The 18,830-nt window shown below is 39.0% G+C and overlaps 1 protein-coding gene and 1 pseudogene across 2 annotated transcripts in view; one reads left to right on the forward strand and one right to left on the reverse strand.

Annotated features, from left to right (window-relative positions):
- Tbc1d30 (TBC1 domain family member 30) overlaps positions 1-1,815 on the reverse strand; it is an 87,558-nt gene extending 85,743 nt beyond the window's left edge. The window contains exon 1 of one of the 2 annotated variants that reach the window (XM_048805743.1): positions 1,603-1,815. In XM_048805743.1, coding sequence (XP_048661700.1) covers positions 1,603-1,624 — 22 coding nt within the window. In that variant the 5' untranslated portion in view covers positions 1,625-1,815. The remainder of the gene's footprint in view (positions 1-1,602) is intronic. The other variant, XM_048805747.1, reaches the window with a different exon arrangement.
- A 13,452-nt stretch (positions 1,816-15,267) lies between these two features.
- Positions 15,268-16,271, forward strand: LOC107140089 (annotated as a pseudogene).
- Positions 16,272-18,830: the final 2,559 nt, after the last annotated feature.

Here is an 18,830-nt window from a genome sequence, read left to right on the forward strand (position 1 = left end):
CCCCCCCACACCCCCCCACACCCCCGTTATTTTGCTGCAGCCGGACTGCGGCAAACAATGAATGTGTACCATTATAAAATGGTCATCTTTGTCATCCTAATACAGCTGACTACAAGAGAAAAAAAGGATTAGCAGGGTACTAGGTACATAATAAGACTGAAACTGGGGCAAAACAGACTCTTATAGGTCTTGTGAATAATTAGTAGAGAGGTCATTCATCTGAAGTTGACTTGCAAAGCTGTACCACTTACCTCTCTTTAACTTTAGCTTGCCAATTTTCTTCTTCCAAAAGGAAATTACTAATCACCAAAACTCTCATAGTAATTAAAAGTAAGTCTTGTAAAAAGAGAAAGACAAATCATAATTCTTCAAAACTGATTGTGTTGAAATCTGAAAAGTTATTGCCCTACAGAACTTTTGGAATCAACACACACTCTAAGAACAGCCAAATAACTGTATAAAATGAAATGGCCTAACTCCGGCCAGAGGCCAACATGGGGGAGGAAGGTGGAAGTCATTTGTAACAATCAGCTGGGAAAAAAACATCTTCACTAGGAAGCCAAAAGAGGAAGCTGAAAGCTGTTCACATAGATTTGAGAAAGCAGCCAGCTTTATTATTTATTTGTTTGTTTTTCCTGGAACCAGCTAGACTGATTTTTGTAACGAGAAGATAGGAGACCATCACATAGTACTCTTGCATCCCTCCCCTGCTCATTTAGTACAAGGACATTACTTCCAAGAAATGTTATAGTGGCTTAGCTTCTGTTTTTCACATCTCACTAAATTTTGTAAATTGAGATCTTATTATATCTCTGAAAAAGGACAACTGTAATAACTTCGTGCTTGAGAGGCAAGCTTTTATGAACAGTTGGGGGGGGGGTGGGAGGCTCAACAGGACACGAGCCTCAGAGTTTGATAACAAAAGAAACACCAAATTAGCCTTTCCTCCCATGAAGCCAAGGCCATTTTGTGGGATCAGCCTCTCCATGCCAACGGAAGGTACCAGCAGTTATTCTGCAATGAAGCCAATGCTCTAGGACTCTCCACTAATCCGCCACGGTGAACCGGTGAACAGAACAAAACACCTAGCGAGCAGCTCGGAACCTTGCGTTCTGGTGGAAATGGAATTCGCACGCTCTGCTTTTGAAACCACATTATCGAATTATTCTGCCTCACTAGTTAAACACTAAATAGTGTGGCTAGGGAAAGCGGACTTAAAAAAAAAAAAAAATCCCTAGGCGTCATCTCTATTCTCCCAGCGTCCTCTAGGCAACTTCAGGTATACGTAGCAGAAACTCCAACCCAGTCCTGACAGCTGTTCAGTAGAAATTAGGATTCCGGCTGCTTCTTCCCTTGGGCCTCCACAAACACTTGGGGGAAAGTGGGAGGAGAGACCCCGACCATTCCAACAACTGATACTCTAAGGGACACCTGGAGAGAGGATGGGAGAAGGGGCATAAGAGCTTAGCGCAGTCATGAATGTGTGACCATGTAGGCACCAGAGTCAGTTCGAGGAGAGACCCAGAACTTAATAGCGGATCTCTCGGCCTCTCGGTTCAGGTGCTCGCAGGTGAGCGCAGGAGTCCCGCTCCCCCGACTCACCTTTCTGCCGCAGGTACTGCATCTGAAGCCGCTGGCTCGGCCGCTCCTGCAGCTCCTGCAGCACGCGAGAGTCGNCGCCTCGCGGCGCCGGCCAGTTCCGGGAGGAGGTGGACCTCGTCCCCGCCTGGGGTGCCCTGGGCCTGGCGCAGTGCCAGCGGGCTCCGGATTCCGGAGGCAGCCAGACCTTCCCTCCTGGGGCTCGCCCGGAATCCGCTGAGCTGGGCTGTGGTCTCCGGCGAAGGGGGACCTCCACGCCGCCGGGTTACCTGGGGACACCTGCCACCGGTGAGGCACCACTTCTCAGAGAGCGCTCTCTGATGAGTGTCAAGGAGCAGGATGTGGCCAGAGCCGGAGCAGGATGAAGCCGTCAGCCCGAAGGGGGATGGGCTCTCTGGCCGCTGCCACCTTCACTTTTAAGCACGTGATTTAACTCAAAATGAGGGCAACTCTTGCATCTTATTGAGCTACCAGTTTGATATAATGCCCGGGAGGTTAAGCGCCAGTCAATAGGCCGAGGTCAGAAACAACTTCTTCCCATACGCGGGCACAATGCCCAGCCCTTCTCACCTTCCCTCGCCATCTGGGAGCCTTTGAAGGCGTTCTAGTTTAGTTTTTGACAAAAACTTTTCCAAAACTCTGAACACCTGGCATATACTTGGGATTTAATAACGCTGAGAACTTTTTTCTTTCGGTGAAAAACAAAGTACTGATTAACATCAACTAATTCCCTGACACGACATAATACAGAATGAGGATTTAATAAATAGTCATGAGATGATCAAACTAAAAAGTTGACGGCACCAGTTTTAACAGTAAAATTATGCTTCTGAAAGATGTCTTTACACTAGAGCTCAGTAGAAGATAATTGAGGTGCCCCCCCACCTTAGATATTTTTATGAATTTAATAATCATCAACATTTTTAGCACTTTTTTGCACTCCAGGCACTGTTCTTTATGATTTTTTTTGTTTGTTCTTTATGATTTACATGAATTATCCCACTTAATCCTCACTTCAATACTATAAAGCAGGTAAGCACTACTTTAACCTCACTTTTCAGATGAGGGAACTGAGGGAAAGAGGCTAAATAACTTGCCCGTTCACAAAGAATGACAAAGAATGAAGCTTGAAGTGCCTGGCTTTCATTATGGAAGAATATCTGTTAGTATAATGCTGTTTAAATAGTTGGGCATCCTTCTAACAGAGGGAACAACACATAGCATGAACAATAGTGCTTTCTGTGTGTTCAGCACACTTCTTATATTTAAAGGCATTTTCATAAGAGAGGCTGACCCTATAAGTAGAAACCTGGTTGTCATCACTTGACACCACCAGGACAACAAATAGAACCCTTTTTGAAACTGGTCTTGATATAAAGAAAAGTGAAGCTTTGTGCCTTTTCCCCTTAGATATCTAGAATTTAAAATTATACTGGAAATATTTTTATGGTTTTTGCAACATATTAACTTCTGCTAGCATTTATGTTAAATATATGAAATGGAGGGTGTGTATTTAATATATTGCTGTTGTTTTGTGTTTGAATTTCTTTTTTTTTTTCTCTATTGTCCCTGGCATTGAATAAGTATTAAGAGCCCTCTTCATAGGCCAAACTTTGCAAAAAGCAGGACTTTCATAGAAGCAAATGCTGAAATTAGATCTCTCTTCATTGACTTCCCAGCCCTTTCTATCTCCTTCCACTAAGAAGAGATGTGTTGTAACTACTGGTCTTCATTATTCTTCTTATTATTTAAGGTTTTTCTACCAGGAACTATAAAGAAACTTAAAGTGAGCAGAGAATGAAAAAAAGAGGCTAAGAAAACAGTAGTCATTAACATTCAGATTTCTAAATTAATCAAAACTTCAAAATTATTAACCATTTCCCATCATTTCCAAATTACTAGTAAAGAGGAAATTGGCAAACTAAAAACTAAGAAGGCAAGCAGGGTCAAGGTCACTGTACTTACCCACAGATATCTAACTCTTTTCTTACCTGGGTCAGGTGTCTGCTTAAATATCCTCAGGGGATACCTCCCTGACCACCTAGACTGCAGCTCCCCATCCCCCAGCATTCCCAATTTCCCTTCTTTGTTCTCTTTTTCCACAGTACTCATCATGCTCCTTCATACCACATAATTCATGGATTTTTAAATCTGTCTTCTTCCACAAAAATATAGGCTTATGAGAGCAGGAATTTTTGTCAGTTTTGTTTATTGATATATGCCCACCACTTAGAGCAGTCCCTGGCAGGTGATTAATAAATATTTTCTGAATTAATTGAGTGAATAAAATAAAAACTAGAAAAATACCAGCCAATTACCTACCTTCCAAAGAAAAGCGAGTTCCATTAAAGAGAATCCTGTACAGGTGTGGGCAAAGGGCAGTCCCCTTTCCATGGCACATTATTGCTGCCAGGTGACTGGGAATTCCCCAAATAAGAACTTTGAAGTGCTAAGGCTTACTCTTGGATATAAGGAAACCATTGATCTAATGGAACATAACTGTCAAAACTAATTGTTAATTCTAAGACTAATAGCTAAAATGAAATGTACTAAGTTAATTATGCTGCTGATAATAATTAGTATTTTAATTTGGAAATTTAGTTTTAATGTTTAATTGTTCTAATAAGTTTATATCAGATACAACTGGGATACAAATTCCAATACTGCACTATAAGGAACTAAAAAGCACCTATCCCTGAGTTCAATTTGCTAGAATGCAATTTATGAAAATCTCATGTACAATCTATGTATTATGACCATTTATTTCCAAACCTGTAACAAGGGTCTCACCATATCCTTCAGATATCCATTATTTGAAACCACCTTTACAAAACTCTCACCATTTTTACAATTTTTTTAGCATGTGCAAATACCCATTAAAGTCTGAATTGCTATGAGGAATGTTATGATTATTTCTGGGATGGGCAGTTTCTAATACCCAGCAGTTAACCTTTTACTCTAATCTTTCAAGGATTACTCATTCCCTGAGTCAGAAGAAAAATACAAGAGCTTATTGCTGCATTTTGGTTCATCCTCATGGGAACACAATTTTGCTCTTTAATTTTTTTGTTTATAATTAACTTATATGCTTGGAATACAATGCAGTCTGTATTTTCAATTCAGAACTATACATGAGGAATATGCTTATATTTTTCAATCCAAAAGGATGGAATGAGAGGTTTAAAAAAAAAGGTTTTTAATACTTTTAAAAGCCATCCATCTGGGCTGGGGATATAGCTTAGTTGGTAGAGTGCTTGCCTTGCATGCACAGGGACTCTGGGTTCAATCCCCAGCACCACATAGACACACAAAAAAAATTGGCAAATCTTACTGTATTAATTGTACCTCAATAAAACTGACACAAAAATTGTTTTTTTAAAAAGCATCAAACCTTACACAGGCCTTAGTAAAGCATATTAATAAGTAGCAGATAATCAACAAATAAGAGATGTTGATGTTGAATAGTATTTAAATCAGAAAATTTGACACTGATAGGAATTTTGAATATCTAATTTGACTACCACTTTATTTATTATTACTACACTGGATATTAAAGTAACAGAATATATCCTTTCCTTTACAGTGTGATTGCTCAATGCATATCAGCTGAAAATTAAATCTCTTGATACCTGTATTAAAGTAACATTTTTTTTAAGAGGAAGTGACGTGCCTATCATGACAGCACTCGAATAGCCATTGACAATGTCTGTCTAATACCCATTAGCCAGGCTATTTTGTCTAAGTTGTTGTTTAGTACCTCTTCCACAGTGAATGCTTTCCATTGGGCATAAACATATGATACGAAGAACCTCACACTTTGTGCCTATTCCATATGCCTATCCATGTGTCACTACCCCAAACCTCCTTATTTCCATTCTTCTGATCCTTTTCCTTCCGGGATTATGATCAGCCAGCCAAGGCCAAGCAGCACTGCCAATGAGCCCATATATAAATTCTAACTTAAGACCATTTCTCCTTCCATACCTACCAGATGATCAGGTACACCACCCAGAGCTCTGCCCATTAGGATGGTTTTCTTACCCCTGTCCTTAAGACCAATGCTGAGTAAAGCTGTGATGCAGCCACCAACCATTTCCACCTCCATTCATATCCCAAGTTCTTCAATCCATAAACCAAGCTTTGTTTTTTTTCCTTCCCCTTCATCTGGTCATTCTGATCCCTGGGGGTGAGGTAAGATAGGAGCACTGGCATAACCATAATGAGTGACACGGGTATCTGAAGTTCTATGTATTCATGCATTCGTTTGTGTCCTCTGATCCTGCAGGGTCCTGTATTGTTTCCTTTTGGGAAGGCTTATGGCTGGTCTTGACCAACTCCATGACTTGGTGGATCCAAAAGAACCCAACTCATAAATATTTCAGGAAGTATAGTCATTTGATACCTCATAGATTAAAGTTCCTAGTACACCAGGAGCTGTTTTTCAAATGATGTGTAATTCCTGCTATAGATTCCATATGCCTATCCATGTGATAGATAGCATGACCTTTCTCTAAAACCTTGCAATTTTCTCAGGGGAGCATGACCTTTCTCTAAAACCTTGCAATTTTCTCAGGGGTTTTCTCTACCTTGCATCTCTTCCCACTACTGGCACATGCCAGAGTGCATAGCCCAAACAGAAAAGCAATTTGCACCACAGCTTAGGCTGCTGCCAGGACAGGCTTCATGGGCATGTCAACTCTCAAAAGGTCCCAGTGCTCGTCTTAATTGTCACATTCTTAAAATTATTAATAATTTTTATCTTCTAACTTGTGTGTGTGTTTTTAATCAAATAGGATAAGGCATGTGCATGATCAGAAGAGATAAACCAAGCCAGCAGACAGAGGAGGCAGTGCCATGCACCAAGCAGTTGCCACAAGCATATTCCTCAGGGCAGTTAGGAGCCAGGAGGGAACCAGCCCCAGGTAATGGTAGAGACAGTAGAGAGCATTGGAGAGGCAGCAGTGCTGGTGGAGTGGTGATAATGGTAGGAGAGAAAAAGGACTCTGTGTAAAGAACTTGCTGTGGGAGTCTAACTTGCCTGTTTCCTGAGTTCTGTCTCTGTAACATTTGCACTAATCTTAAGTCCTAGGCCTAAGAGCTGGGACAGGAACTTCCAAAGGTTAAGCAGCCCATGTCAGTAAATTATTACAAAATAAAGGCCCACACGGAAATTGTAATATAGCATATCAGTGAGCTATTGGAATTCTTCAGAGTGTTCAGAGTCAAGTTTTGATAACTTTGCAACATGGTAAATCATATACCCACAGGCTTAGAAATAGAAAAATGGTCTCATTTGCCAAGAATGTTATTTTCATACAAAATTTTGGATTAACCAATTATTAATGAAAAGCATTTTTAAATTTATTTTTCCCTATAATTGCAGATACTCTGATGAAGTACATGAATGGGCACTTTGGAATATATAAAAGCTTAAAGCCTTCTACGTCTTTTTTTTTTTTTTTTTTTGGTACCAGGTATTGAACCCAGAGGGGTTTAACCATTTGGCCATATCCCCAGTCCACCACTGCCACCCTTTTTTTTTTTTTTTTTAGGCAGGGTCTTGTTAAGTTGCTTAGGGCCTAATTAAGTTGCTGGTCATTCTGGTCCCTGGGGGTGAGGTAAGATGGGAGCACTGGCATAACCATAATGAGTGACACAGGTGACTGAAGTTCTATGTATTCATGCATATTTGTGATCCTCTGCCTCAGCCTCCCAAGGCACTGGGATAACAGGAATGCACCACCAAGCCCAGCTTTTAGTGGCACTTGTGTCCTGCTCTTTGAACTAAGGGCCTGGATTTTGGATTTCACACTTGATACACAGATTATGTAGCCAAATCTGCTTGTTACCAAAATGCTTTTCTGCTTCCATCCCCACTCAAAGCTGACAGCCCTCATGTCTTTTGCCATGTGGGCTGAAATCATAATCTTAGTTGTATGATGTTTTGCATGCAGAATTCAAAGGGTTCTACCAGGCACTGTGCTTCCTCTTTTGAAGTAAGAAATGTAAGATATGGCTATCTATTTTCACTTTGAAGGCAGTGTCCTAGCAATATCCCTAAAAACCTTTAGGAAAGTGCCAGGAACTTATTTTTTCATAGGCTTCATCTCCCACCATCTCCAGCATGCTAGTCACTTCTTGTTCATCCTGCCTGGTCAGCATAATGTCATCAATGTAGTGGAAGGACAAATGTCAGCAGGATACCCAGTCTAGATCTGTTTGAACTGTATTATGCACACAGTCACCTTTTGTTACATATAGGGCATTTAATATAACCTTGAGGCAAAACTATAAGTGTCTTTTGTTATCTGTTCTATATGAACATATATTGATTCTAAATCTCTTTCCTGGTTGGGAAACACATTCACCAAATATGTGGCTGCTTACAATTTACCTGTGACTATATTTATCTCCTGTAGCAAACATACATCTGTCTAACAAGGCCACTGCAATCATGACTAATACTTGGATGAGCTGGTGGTAAACTCTAATTATTCTCTATAATCCCTTTCTGCTGAGGCCAGACTAGCTACTTAAATGGAGATGTTTTAGTCTGTTTTTTCATTGCTGTGACCAAAGGACCTGATAAGAACAATTAGAGGAGAAGTTTATTTGGGGGCTCAGGATCGACTCCATTCCCAGGGCTCAAGGTGAGGCAGAACATCATGGCAGAAGTATGTGGCAGAGGAAAGCCGCTGGGAACATGGCACCAGAAAGCAGAGAGCTCCTTTTACCATGGACAAATATAAATCCCAAGGGTCTGCCCCAAGTCACCCATCTCCTCCAGCCACACCCCACTTGCCTACAGTTACCACCCAGTTAATCCCTATCAGGGAATTAATGAACCAATTAGGTTAAGATTCTTATAACCCAATCATTTCACCTCAAAACACTCATGCACTGTCTCACACATGACGTTTTGGAGGACACCTAATATCTAAACCATAACATTCTACCCCATAGCCCCCACAAGCTCATTACCATCTCACAATGCAAAATACATTTAGTCCATTTACAAGAGTCCCCATAGTCTTACAAGTTCCAGAATTACCCAAAGTCCAAGTTCAAAGTCTCCTCTGAAACTCAAGGCAAACTCTCAGCCTGAGCCCAAGTAAAAATCAAAAGCAAGTTACATATATTCAATATATAAAGGTATAAAGTAAACATTTTCATTACAAAAGAAAGAAATGGGGCATAGAAAGAAAGGATGAGACCAAAACAAGACTGAAATCCAGCTGGGCTAACAAGTCCTGTAGTTCATGTCCAGAATCTGGAGCACATGGCATCTAGACAGTCTCTCCAAAGGGCTGTGTAGCTCTGCTCCTATGGTTTTGCTGGTTACAGATCACATGGCCTTTCCTTTGGCTTGTCTCTGATTAATTCTTGCAGCTTTCCTAGGCAGACATTCTTAGGTACTGACATTTCTTAATCTCAAGTTTCTCCACTGCAGCTTCAGCTCCCTCCTCACATCTCCACTCATCGCCCTAAGCCCTATGGGGGCAGCCTGCAGGGACTCTGACTCTGCTGCAATTTGCCTGGCTCCCCAGGCCTTCCTTTGAAATCTCGGTGGAAGCCTTCAAGACTCCCTAACTCCTCTCCTCTCCATTGAACTGCCTCTCTCTCTGAAATCCTGCAGAACCAGTACCACATGGTTGATATCAAGGTCTGCCACCATCTTGAGTAGAAGCCAAGCCTCCAGAACATAGCTGCAACAACCTCCAAGTGTCTGGGTGGCTGAACATGGTGAAACAACTTCCTAGGCCCCCCTGTGCAGGCAGAGTGATGCACTGGTCTCTTCTCCAGGGAATTTTTACTTTTATACTCTTGAGCCTGATATGGGTTTGGTCTCATCAATTCCTGAGATGCCCTCAAGCCTTCTTTCCTATTGTCTCTAGACAGTCTTCAGTATCTCTTTAGTGGCTGTAATGTCCTTAACAACTACACATTTCTTAGCCCCAGTTTAACAAAGTTTTCTAGCCAAATTGCAAGTTTGTCAAATCTTGCAGCTCTGCTTTCTGCTCCTGATTATCAAAATAAACTCTGCTAAAAGTAGACAGCCTGATCCATGTCACTGTCCGAACAATATGCTTAGAAATTTCTTTTGCCAGATTAAGAAGTCCATCACCTTTTAATTTAGCCTCACAGAAAGTCCTGGGACATGGGTGAAATATAGACAGCTTCTTAGCAAGAACATAATATGAATGGCCTCTAGTCCAATTTCCGATAGAGTCCTCCATTCTCTCTGAAGCCTCGTGAGTCCAGTTTTTACTACTTACAGTCCTACTGGCATTCTGATCTGAGCTCCCACCAGAATTGCCCATTAAGTTCCTCCTGAAACTGGAGTTTTGAGATGAAACTAGATTCCCCACTTCTTCTAACACATGGGGTTTGTGTGGGCAGCAGGCCTTACCAATTTCCTTCTGGGATTTTGTGTCACAAATCTGAAGGACAATAACAGAAAGGAAAAGTGAATAGAGTAGGATTTATTTAAGTGAGAAGAGACATAACTCCCATGGTGTAGGAGGGAATCTGATAGTGTTATAGGGCTGGGGTCTTCCAGGAAATTGAGGCAGCATGAAGACTCCCCTTCATACACTGATTCTCGCAAATGTAAGGAAAGAAGTGAATGAAAGAAATGGAGAGGAGAGGCAGTTCAACAGTAACACAGGTTTATTCAGGACAAACCTGTGGAGGGGGGCCCAATGGAGACTAAAACCTGTCTTCTGCTTATAGACTGGGATAGATCTAGAGGGATGAGGAAGGCAGGGAATTAAGCCATTGCTAGGGGGTTGATAGGGAAGGTCCCTGTGGTGTCACCTTAATAAGGAAATAGGTGTTTTTAGGATTTAAATCCCAGATTTAATGATTTCTTATGATGATGGAATGTCAGGGGTTTAGGTCAGGAAGAGTCAGAATGATCTTGAGGTGACTCTTGTTCTAAGATGGAAGATATTTCAAAATGGTGTTGCCTAGGTCAAGTTCTACCTAACATCAATCAAGTCAGAAAGATTTTGGACATGTCACTCAGAGTAAAAGGCATGAGTTTATTGAAAAGATGGGAAAAGGGAAAAGGGGACACTCCTAAGGGAGAGAGTGGGTCATCTCAGGAGAGGGACAACTTGCCTCTTCTGCATTCCAGTTTATTGGGGCTCCCTGAGAAGTTTCCAAAGAGTCCCAGCCAGTTCTACCTCTTGACTTTTGAATGACAATAGGATGGCTTCATACTTTCAAGTCCCCACTGCTATGACAAGTCTAAGTCACCTTGGCCCATGTTGACCAGTTCTAATTAGATTCTGAACCATACATTCTTACAGAAATTATGGTTTGGAGAAATTATTCTTATCTCCCTGAGTTCTGGGATCTGGTCTATGAAAAGGGTCACAAAGGTCTCCCCTTCAGGGTAAACTTGGATCCCTCTTATCATTTGTTTTGGAATGTGACTTAAGCCAGGCAGGACTGCAAGTAAACTTTACACTTCTTGGAAAAGAAAGCATGTGAGGGTCAGCATGGTGGGTCCATTTTATAGAATTATTCTCTTAACCTCATGTTCCCACCACTCATATGTGTCTGGCCTCTATTATTCTTAACAACAACCTAAAACTTTCCAGCTTGCATCTCTAAACTTTTCAAAATTCCTCCCACAAATTCCAAAAAGCTCCAAAATCTTCTGAAATGCATGGTGAGGTTAGTCACAGCAACAACCCCACTTCTTGGTACCAATTTCTGTTTTAGTCAGCTTTTTCATTGCCATGATCAAAAGACCTGACAAGAACAATTAGAGGAGGAAAGGTTTATTTGAGGGCTCATGATATCAGAGTCTCAGTCCACAGATGGCTGGCTCCATTCCTCAGGGCTCAAGGTAAAGCAGAATATAATGGTGAGATAATGTGGCAAATAAAAGCAGGTCAGGACTTGGCCACCAAGAAGGAGGTGGGGGGGGGGGGAGAGATCGCTCTCCCCTTTCCTGGACAAAATAAAAAACCCTAATGACATCCCCATTAACCCACCTCCTCCAGTCACACCCTACCTGCCTACAGTTACCACCCAGTTAATCCCTATCAGAGGATTAATGCACTAATTAGGTGAAGGTTCCCATTACCCAATCATTTCACCTCTAAACTCTCATGCATTCTCTCACACATGACCTTTTGGGGGACACATAATATCTAAACCATAACAGGTTTATTTTTTAATATTTTATTTGCCAATTTGGTCAATCTTTCCAAAGAATCAATGTTTGTTTCCTTTGACTTCCTCTGTTTCCTGGTCTTTATTTCATGAATTTCTGTTCTAATCTCTTTATTTCTTTTCTTCTGCTTGCCTTAGGTTTACTCTTCTTTTTCTAGTATCGTAAGGCAGCAGCTTAAATTATTGATGTGAAATCATCTTCTTTTTTAATTACAGGTACTTACAGCTATAAATTATTTTTTAAACTGTTAGCTGTATCCCATAGTTTCAGGATGTTATATGTTCACATTTGTTCATCTCAAAGTATTTTCTTTTTTTTTAATATATATATATATTTTAGTTGTAGTTGGACACAGTACCTTGATTTCACTTATTTATTTTTACGTGGTGCTTAGGATCGAACCCAGGGTCTCACACGTTCAAGGCAAGCACTCTACCCCTGAGCCACAACCCCAGCCCTCGAAATATTTTCTAATTTCTCTTTTGATTTCTTCTTTAACCTATTGGTCATTGAGGAATGCACTATTTTCAAATAACTTTCTCCAAATTTCCTTGTTATTGATTTCTAATTTTATTTTATACTTGTCAGAGAATGTATTTCCTATGATTTCTTTCCCTTTAAATTTATTAAGGCTTGTTTTATGGATTAGCAAATGGTCTATTCTGCAGGACATCTGAAGGGCACTTGAGAAAAGCATGTATTCTGCTGTTGTTAGATAGAAATACCAACTAGGTCTTTCTTTCTTTGCTTTGCTCATGCTTAGCACATTCTTTACTACTGAGCTATCCTGCCTGCCCTCAGTTCCTAGGTTTACTTGTTTTATAATGTTGTTCACATCTTCTAGTTCCTTGATCTTCTACCTAGTTATTCCACCTACTATTGAAAGGAATGCTGAAGTTTCCAACTATTATGTTATATTCTTCATTTTTCCCTTCACTTTCATTAGTTTCTCCTTCATGAATTTTAATGCTATATTGTTAGATACATAAATGTTTACAATTATTATGTTTTCCTGATGGATAGACCCTTTTACCATATAAAATGTCCAGCTTTACCTCTATTAACATTTTTTGTTTTTAAAGTCAGTTTTGTCTGATATTAGTGTGGCCATTCCACTTTTCTTGTTTGCTAAGTACATATATTGTTCCATCCTTGTATTTTCAAACTACTGTACTTTTTAATCTAAAATTGTGTCTTCTATAGACAGCATATAGTTAGTTCTAGTTTTTTGTCTATTCTTACAATCTCTGCCTTTTATTGGATTGTGTAATCCATTCACATTTAAAGTTACTATTGATTTAGTTGATTCATTTGCCATTTAAAATTTTTTCTGTCTCATGTTTTTTCTTCTATTATTCCTTACTATTTTTTTTTTGCACTAAGTACTTTCTGATATTTTAACTTTTTAAAAAAAATTTTAGTTCTGTCCTTAGAGATTGCCCTACTCTTACCATATCCAACTTATCAGAAACAGATTTATACTAACTTAATTTCAATGAGATATAAAAACATTTTTCATATATGCTCTCTTTTCCCAATACTTTTACTGTATTGTTTTATATATATATATACACACACAAATGTTATATTGCTAATATTTCATTCAATTTTATATATTCTAAATCAACTAACAGAAAAGAAAGTATATATGTATAGCTTGTGTTATAGTAACCTCTTTATTATTTCTGACTTTTATCACCTTTTCCTATGGATTTCAGTTACCATCTGCACTCATTTTCTGACACCAAAGCAGCTTTGATCCCATGAATCTATTTTGCTTTTGTTGGCAAATATATTACATTTCTATATATTGCAGGCCCCCAAAATATGACTCATAACCATGAAAAATTTTGTTTTGTTGAATTTAAGATTGCTTTTAATATTAAAAGAACAAGAAATAGCATTTATCATTTTATATTTGCATAAATTACCTTTTAATGCTTTTTTTTTCCTGTTTGAGGCCACTTACTTTTAGCCAAAGGAACTTCTTTTCATATATCTTCCAAAACACCCCTGTTAGCCACAAATTCGTTGTTTTTATTTATCTGAGCATTTTTTTGGTTCCCCTTCATTTTTTAAAAGATAATTTTATTGGATATAGCATTCTTGATTACCAGGGTGTTTTTGTTTTTGTTTTCAGACATTGAGTATATTACTCCTCCATTATGGCTTCCATTATTTCTAATGGAAAGTAATCTGCTGATTTTATTAGAGTTCCCCTGTGAGTACTAGTTATATTTCTCTTGCTGTTTTAAGATTTTTCTCCTCTTTCAACATTTTTCACCATGATGCATCCACCTGCAGATCTCTTGAACATTAATTTCTGTTTTCTTACTATCGAACTGCCAAGAACCTACAGTATAATACCTACAGTATAATGTTGAATAGCAAATGTTGAGAAAAAATCTCCTTGCTTCTGGCCTCAGAAGATAGCATTTAGTCTTTCATTATGAATTTGAATGTTAGCTGCAAGTTTTTCATAAGATATATTTCTAAATGCTTATTCTGCATGGAGTTTCTTGGATTCCTTAGGTCTGAGTTTTCTCCAAATTTAGCCATTTTAAGCTATTATTTCTTTTAAAAAATTATTTATTCCTTGCAGAACTCCAATTATGAGTGGTAGGCTACATGATTTTTTTTCATAAGTCACAGATGCTCTGCTCATTTTTATTTTCACCTTTTTTCCCTCTTTGCTTTATTTTTGTACTTTCTAGTGCTGTGTCTTTAAGTTGACTTAGCTCCTCACCACATTCACTCATGTGGTCTTTCTCCTATTAATTCATAGTTATTTTTTCCAAATATTGTGCTATTCTGTTCCACTAAAAAAATTCTTCTGCTTCTCATTAGGTTCATATTTTCTTTTAAACCCTTGAACATGGTTATAATGGTGTTTTAGCATTTTGATTTTCTAACTTCATCGTCTCTAATATTTTTGTTTCTATTGACAAATTTTCTCCTGGTTATGAGTGACATAGTCCTGTTTGGGGATCTCTATTGTATATTTTTAAAATCAAATACAGGGCAATGTAAGTTTCATATTATTGAATATCTAGATTGTGTAGTTTTCCCTACATTGGGAAGAGTATTGGGCTTTGTTCTGGAAGCCAAGTTACTTGCAGATTGGCTTTACCTTTTGAAGGCTGTGTTTGAACTTTGTTATTTGAAGTATGGAGTACTTTTTGATAAGGAGAGTTCAGCTTTTTTACTAAGACATGACATTTCCAGGTGCTTTACTATATGTACCTGATCATCAAGGAGGACCTTCCAGTCTCTGCCAGGTTGGATCTCCAGTATCTCCAAACTCTCTGAAAATTATCTCTTTTATATCACCTTGGTCATTCTTTGCCTTGCCTTATGGTGTATCACTCTTTGATTACACATCTCAAGTATTCAGCAGTTTCAAGAGACATCTAGGTTATGTCTGCTGCGTTTCCCCCCCCCCCCATAAAGGGGCCACACAAGCAAAGCTCCTGACCTTGCTGGGCATCCAGGCTCAGGAAGGCTGGAGTTCCTGTGGCCATGTCCACTGATGTATCACAAACAGATCCGCCAGGCCAAACTGTAGGCAACACAGATGTTTCTGCTTCAAATGAGAATGCTTTAACACATGAAAACCCAGCCATACCTTCTATTTCCCAAATCAGTACTACTCACCTTTCCCCAAATAGAGAACAACAGAGGAGCATCTCTAATATGCCTTCCTCCCCTACCATTAAAAGAAGCAGCTGCTAACAATGAAGGTCCAAGTATAGAGGAGGAGGATCTTCTCACCGGAGTAGTTCTCCATCCACAGCCAAAGACACTTTGGATAATGGAGATTACAGAGAACCAGCCTATGACTGGCCACCAGTCCCGGTGACAATGAGTCCAATAAGGCTTTGGAAGAAAACAGAGGTTACCTGGAAATAAAAGTCAGTGGGATCTTTTAAGACTGAATCCTCAACTATAGGAAGAGGAAGACAGTCATTTCTTTTTTCATCTTATTTTTGCTTTTAAAAAAATTGCTGATGGTTACATTACACATCACAATAAAAGGAAGATTCTCCTCCTAGTTCAAGGCAGGAAATGGTATGATGGCCTTTTTTCCAAAACAGTGCAGTATCATTGCCTACCCTAGAAGGCCATGTCTTCTCTGAAGATTACTAATGATTATATTTGTTGAAGCAATTAATTTGCATTTGCTCATTATGTAATTTTATTTGACTTTTTGATATTGTATGGATGTTTGCCATAAGCAGTTTGCACTTAAATGAGAAGTAGACTTCTCTTTTGCCTCGGTGTTTTGAAAATCAAGTGTCATAGAATCTATAATCTTTATATACACTTTCAAAGTTTAATTCAATCAGATGTCCAAAAGACTAAGTTAAGCATTACCTTGTATTTATACTGTTGTTTGTTTTGGTTTGGTTGGTTTTGGGGTTTTTTTGGTTGTTGTTGTTATTGTTATTATTACTATGGATTGAACCCAGGGTGCTTAACCATCGAGCCACATCCCCAGCTTTTTGTTATTGTTGTTTTTGAGACAGGGTCTTGCTAAGTTGCTGAGGCTAGCCTCGAACTTGCAATCCTCCTGCCTCAGCCTGCCAAGACACTGGGATTACAGGTGTGTGCTACCATGCCCAACTACTGGTGGTTTTTATTATTTTCCATTTATTGTACTTCTGGAAGTAAGGGTTTCTTTTTTTTTTTTTAAGTAATGCTACTTTTTTGGGGAGGGGAGACACCGGGAATTAAATTTGGGGGCTCTCGACCACTGAGCCACATCTCCAATCCTATATTTGTATTTTATTTAGAGACAGGGTCTCACTGAGTTGCTTAGTTCCTCGCTTTTGCTGAGACTGGCTTTGAACTCTGTGATCCTCCTGCCTCAGCGCCCCAAGCCACTGGGATTACAGGCAGGTGCCACCGCACCCGGCTAATGCTACTTAATTTTTTTTAAATAATATCTTTATTTTATTTAATTCTTTTTATGTGGTGCTGGGAATTGAACCCAGTGTCTCATGCATGCTAGGAAAGCACTTTACCACTGAGCCACAACCCCAGCCCCTAATGCTACTTTTAAAAGATCCCAAACTCGTAGATAAATTCTAGCATATCTAGTTCTGTTGACTTAGATTCACTTTCTGCCAACCAAATACAATTTTTTTTTAAGAGAGAGAGAGAGAGAATTTTAGTATTTATTTTTTTTTTTTAGTTTTTCGGCGGACACATCTTTGTTTGTCCGCTTGAGCCACATCCCCAGCCCCCCAAATACAAATTTTTAAACAAACATTACTTTTTTGGTCCTAAATTGTAATGTACAAGGATGTATGTGATAATGCTTTGCATTTAAGTAACTTTTTCTTCCTCTTTAAAAACTGCTTCAGATGTTTTTAGGCAACTAAAACACAATTTAACAATATTGCTCAGTCTGACTACAATTTTAAGTAATATATTAAATGTGTCAAGGAATTCTGGCATAAGAGACTGCAATTCCGTGAACATTGATAAAATGTTATATAGAATCTAATTTAATTACTTAATTAAATTATAGGTAGAGCGCTTGCCTAGCACATGTGAGGCCCTAGGTTGGATCCTCAGCAATACATAAAAATAAAGAGAATAAAGGTATTGTGAAAAAAAATTCTTTAAAAAAATTATAGGTAGAAACTGGAAAATATTAAAACACATAAAGAATTACTTTTAGTTAGTAATTTGGAAGTTTCCTCCAAGACTTCAAGCAATGAGTAGAGACAAAACTTTTATCAGGCCAGGTTCAGTGGCCCATGCCTATAATTCCAGCTACTAAGAAAACTGAAGCAGGAGAACAGCATGTTTTAAGTCAACCTGGGCAATTTGGTGAGACCCATCTTAAAATTAAAAGGGGTTAGGGATGTAGCTCAGTGTCAGAGTACACCTGGGTTCAAACCCCAGTACAGCCAAAAAAAAAAAAAAAAGTGTGTGTGTGTGTGTGTGTGTGTGTACACATATCAGATTTGTTCACTTTCTTATTGTATAGTAAGTTTGAACAAATCTTAGGGGCCATTATCACTTAAATATTGTATATAGGTCTTTCAAATTAAAATTATACCTGAATGAAGTTATTGGGACGCTATATGTATACAACAATCTTTTCCTCTCTGGGACTTGTTTTTTTAATAGCAACTGGAACTTACTATATTTCATTTTAGTCTTTTTATCAAAGAATCGATCAAGGCTGGGGATGTGGTTCAAGCGGTAGCGCGTTCACCTGGCATGCGTGCGGCCCAGGTTCAATCCTCAGCACCACATACAAACAAAGATGTTGTGTCCGCCAAAAACTAAAATAAATTAAAAAAAAAAAAAGAATCGATCAGTATTTAAATATTTTATTTGAACACACTTTACTTACAAGTGTCACTACAGCTTCTTAGAAAACATAACCCTACTGTACATTAAACAAAGTACAGGTGAACCAGTGGCCATATATTTTGTATGGAGATAAAAACAGCAGCACCGTCTATCCTCCTCTCTGCTCTCAGGTTGGACAATTGACTGTCCTAACAGGGAAGGGAAGCACAATGGAAATATACCTGTTTTACTGCAATAATTTTTTTCATATCTGAAAGGGAATTGTTTAATACTCTGAATAATGATTTTTAAAAATATATGGCAGGGTGTGGATGTAACTATACAGCATTTCCCTAGCATGGGCAAGGCTCTGGGTTTGATCCCCAGCACTGGAAAAAATAAAAAGGCAAACACACACACACACACACATATGCAGATTTAATGAGCTTTTAGCCTACATAGCGTCAACTTCTTTGAAACTCTTCCCTCCAACTTCCATCTGCCTCAGCCTCCCTCCACCTTGATCTTGCTCCCCTCAACATTATCAGCAAAATAACTTTGTTTTTCCTGGATCCTCTTTCCTGATTCTGGTTCAGAATGTGCCACCGGGCCAAACACTGGGGCAATTGTTTCCTTTCACAAGGATCACAGTCCTGCACTCATGGTTATCCTTTGTGTAAAAACATATTTTGTCCTGTTTTCTATTCTTTTGTTTTTGTGGTACATGATTGAA

The sequence above is a fragment of the Marmota marmota genome, unplaced genomic scaffold (assembly GCF_001458135.2).
Source record: "Marmota marmota marmota unplaced genomic scaffold, marMar, whole genome shotgun sequence".
NCBI classification, from domain to species: Eukaryota; Metazoa; Chordata; class Mammalia; order Rodentia; family Sciuridae; genus Marmota; species Marmota marmota.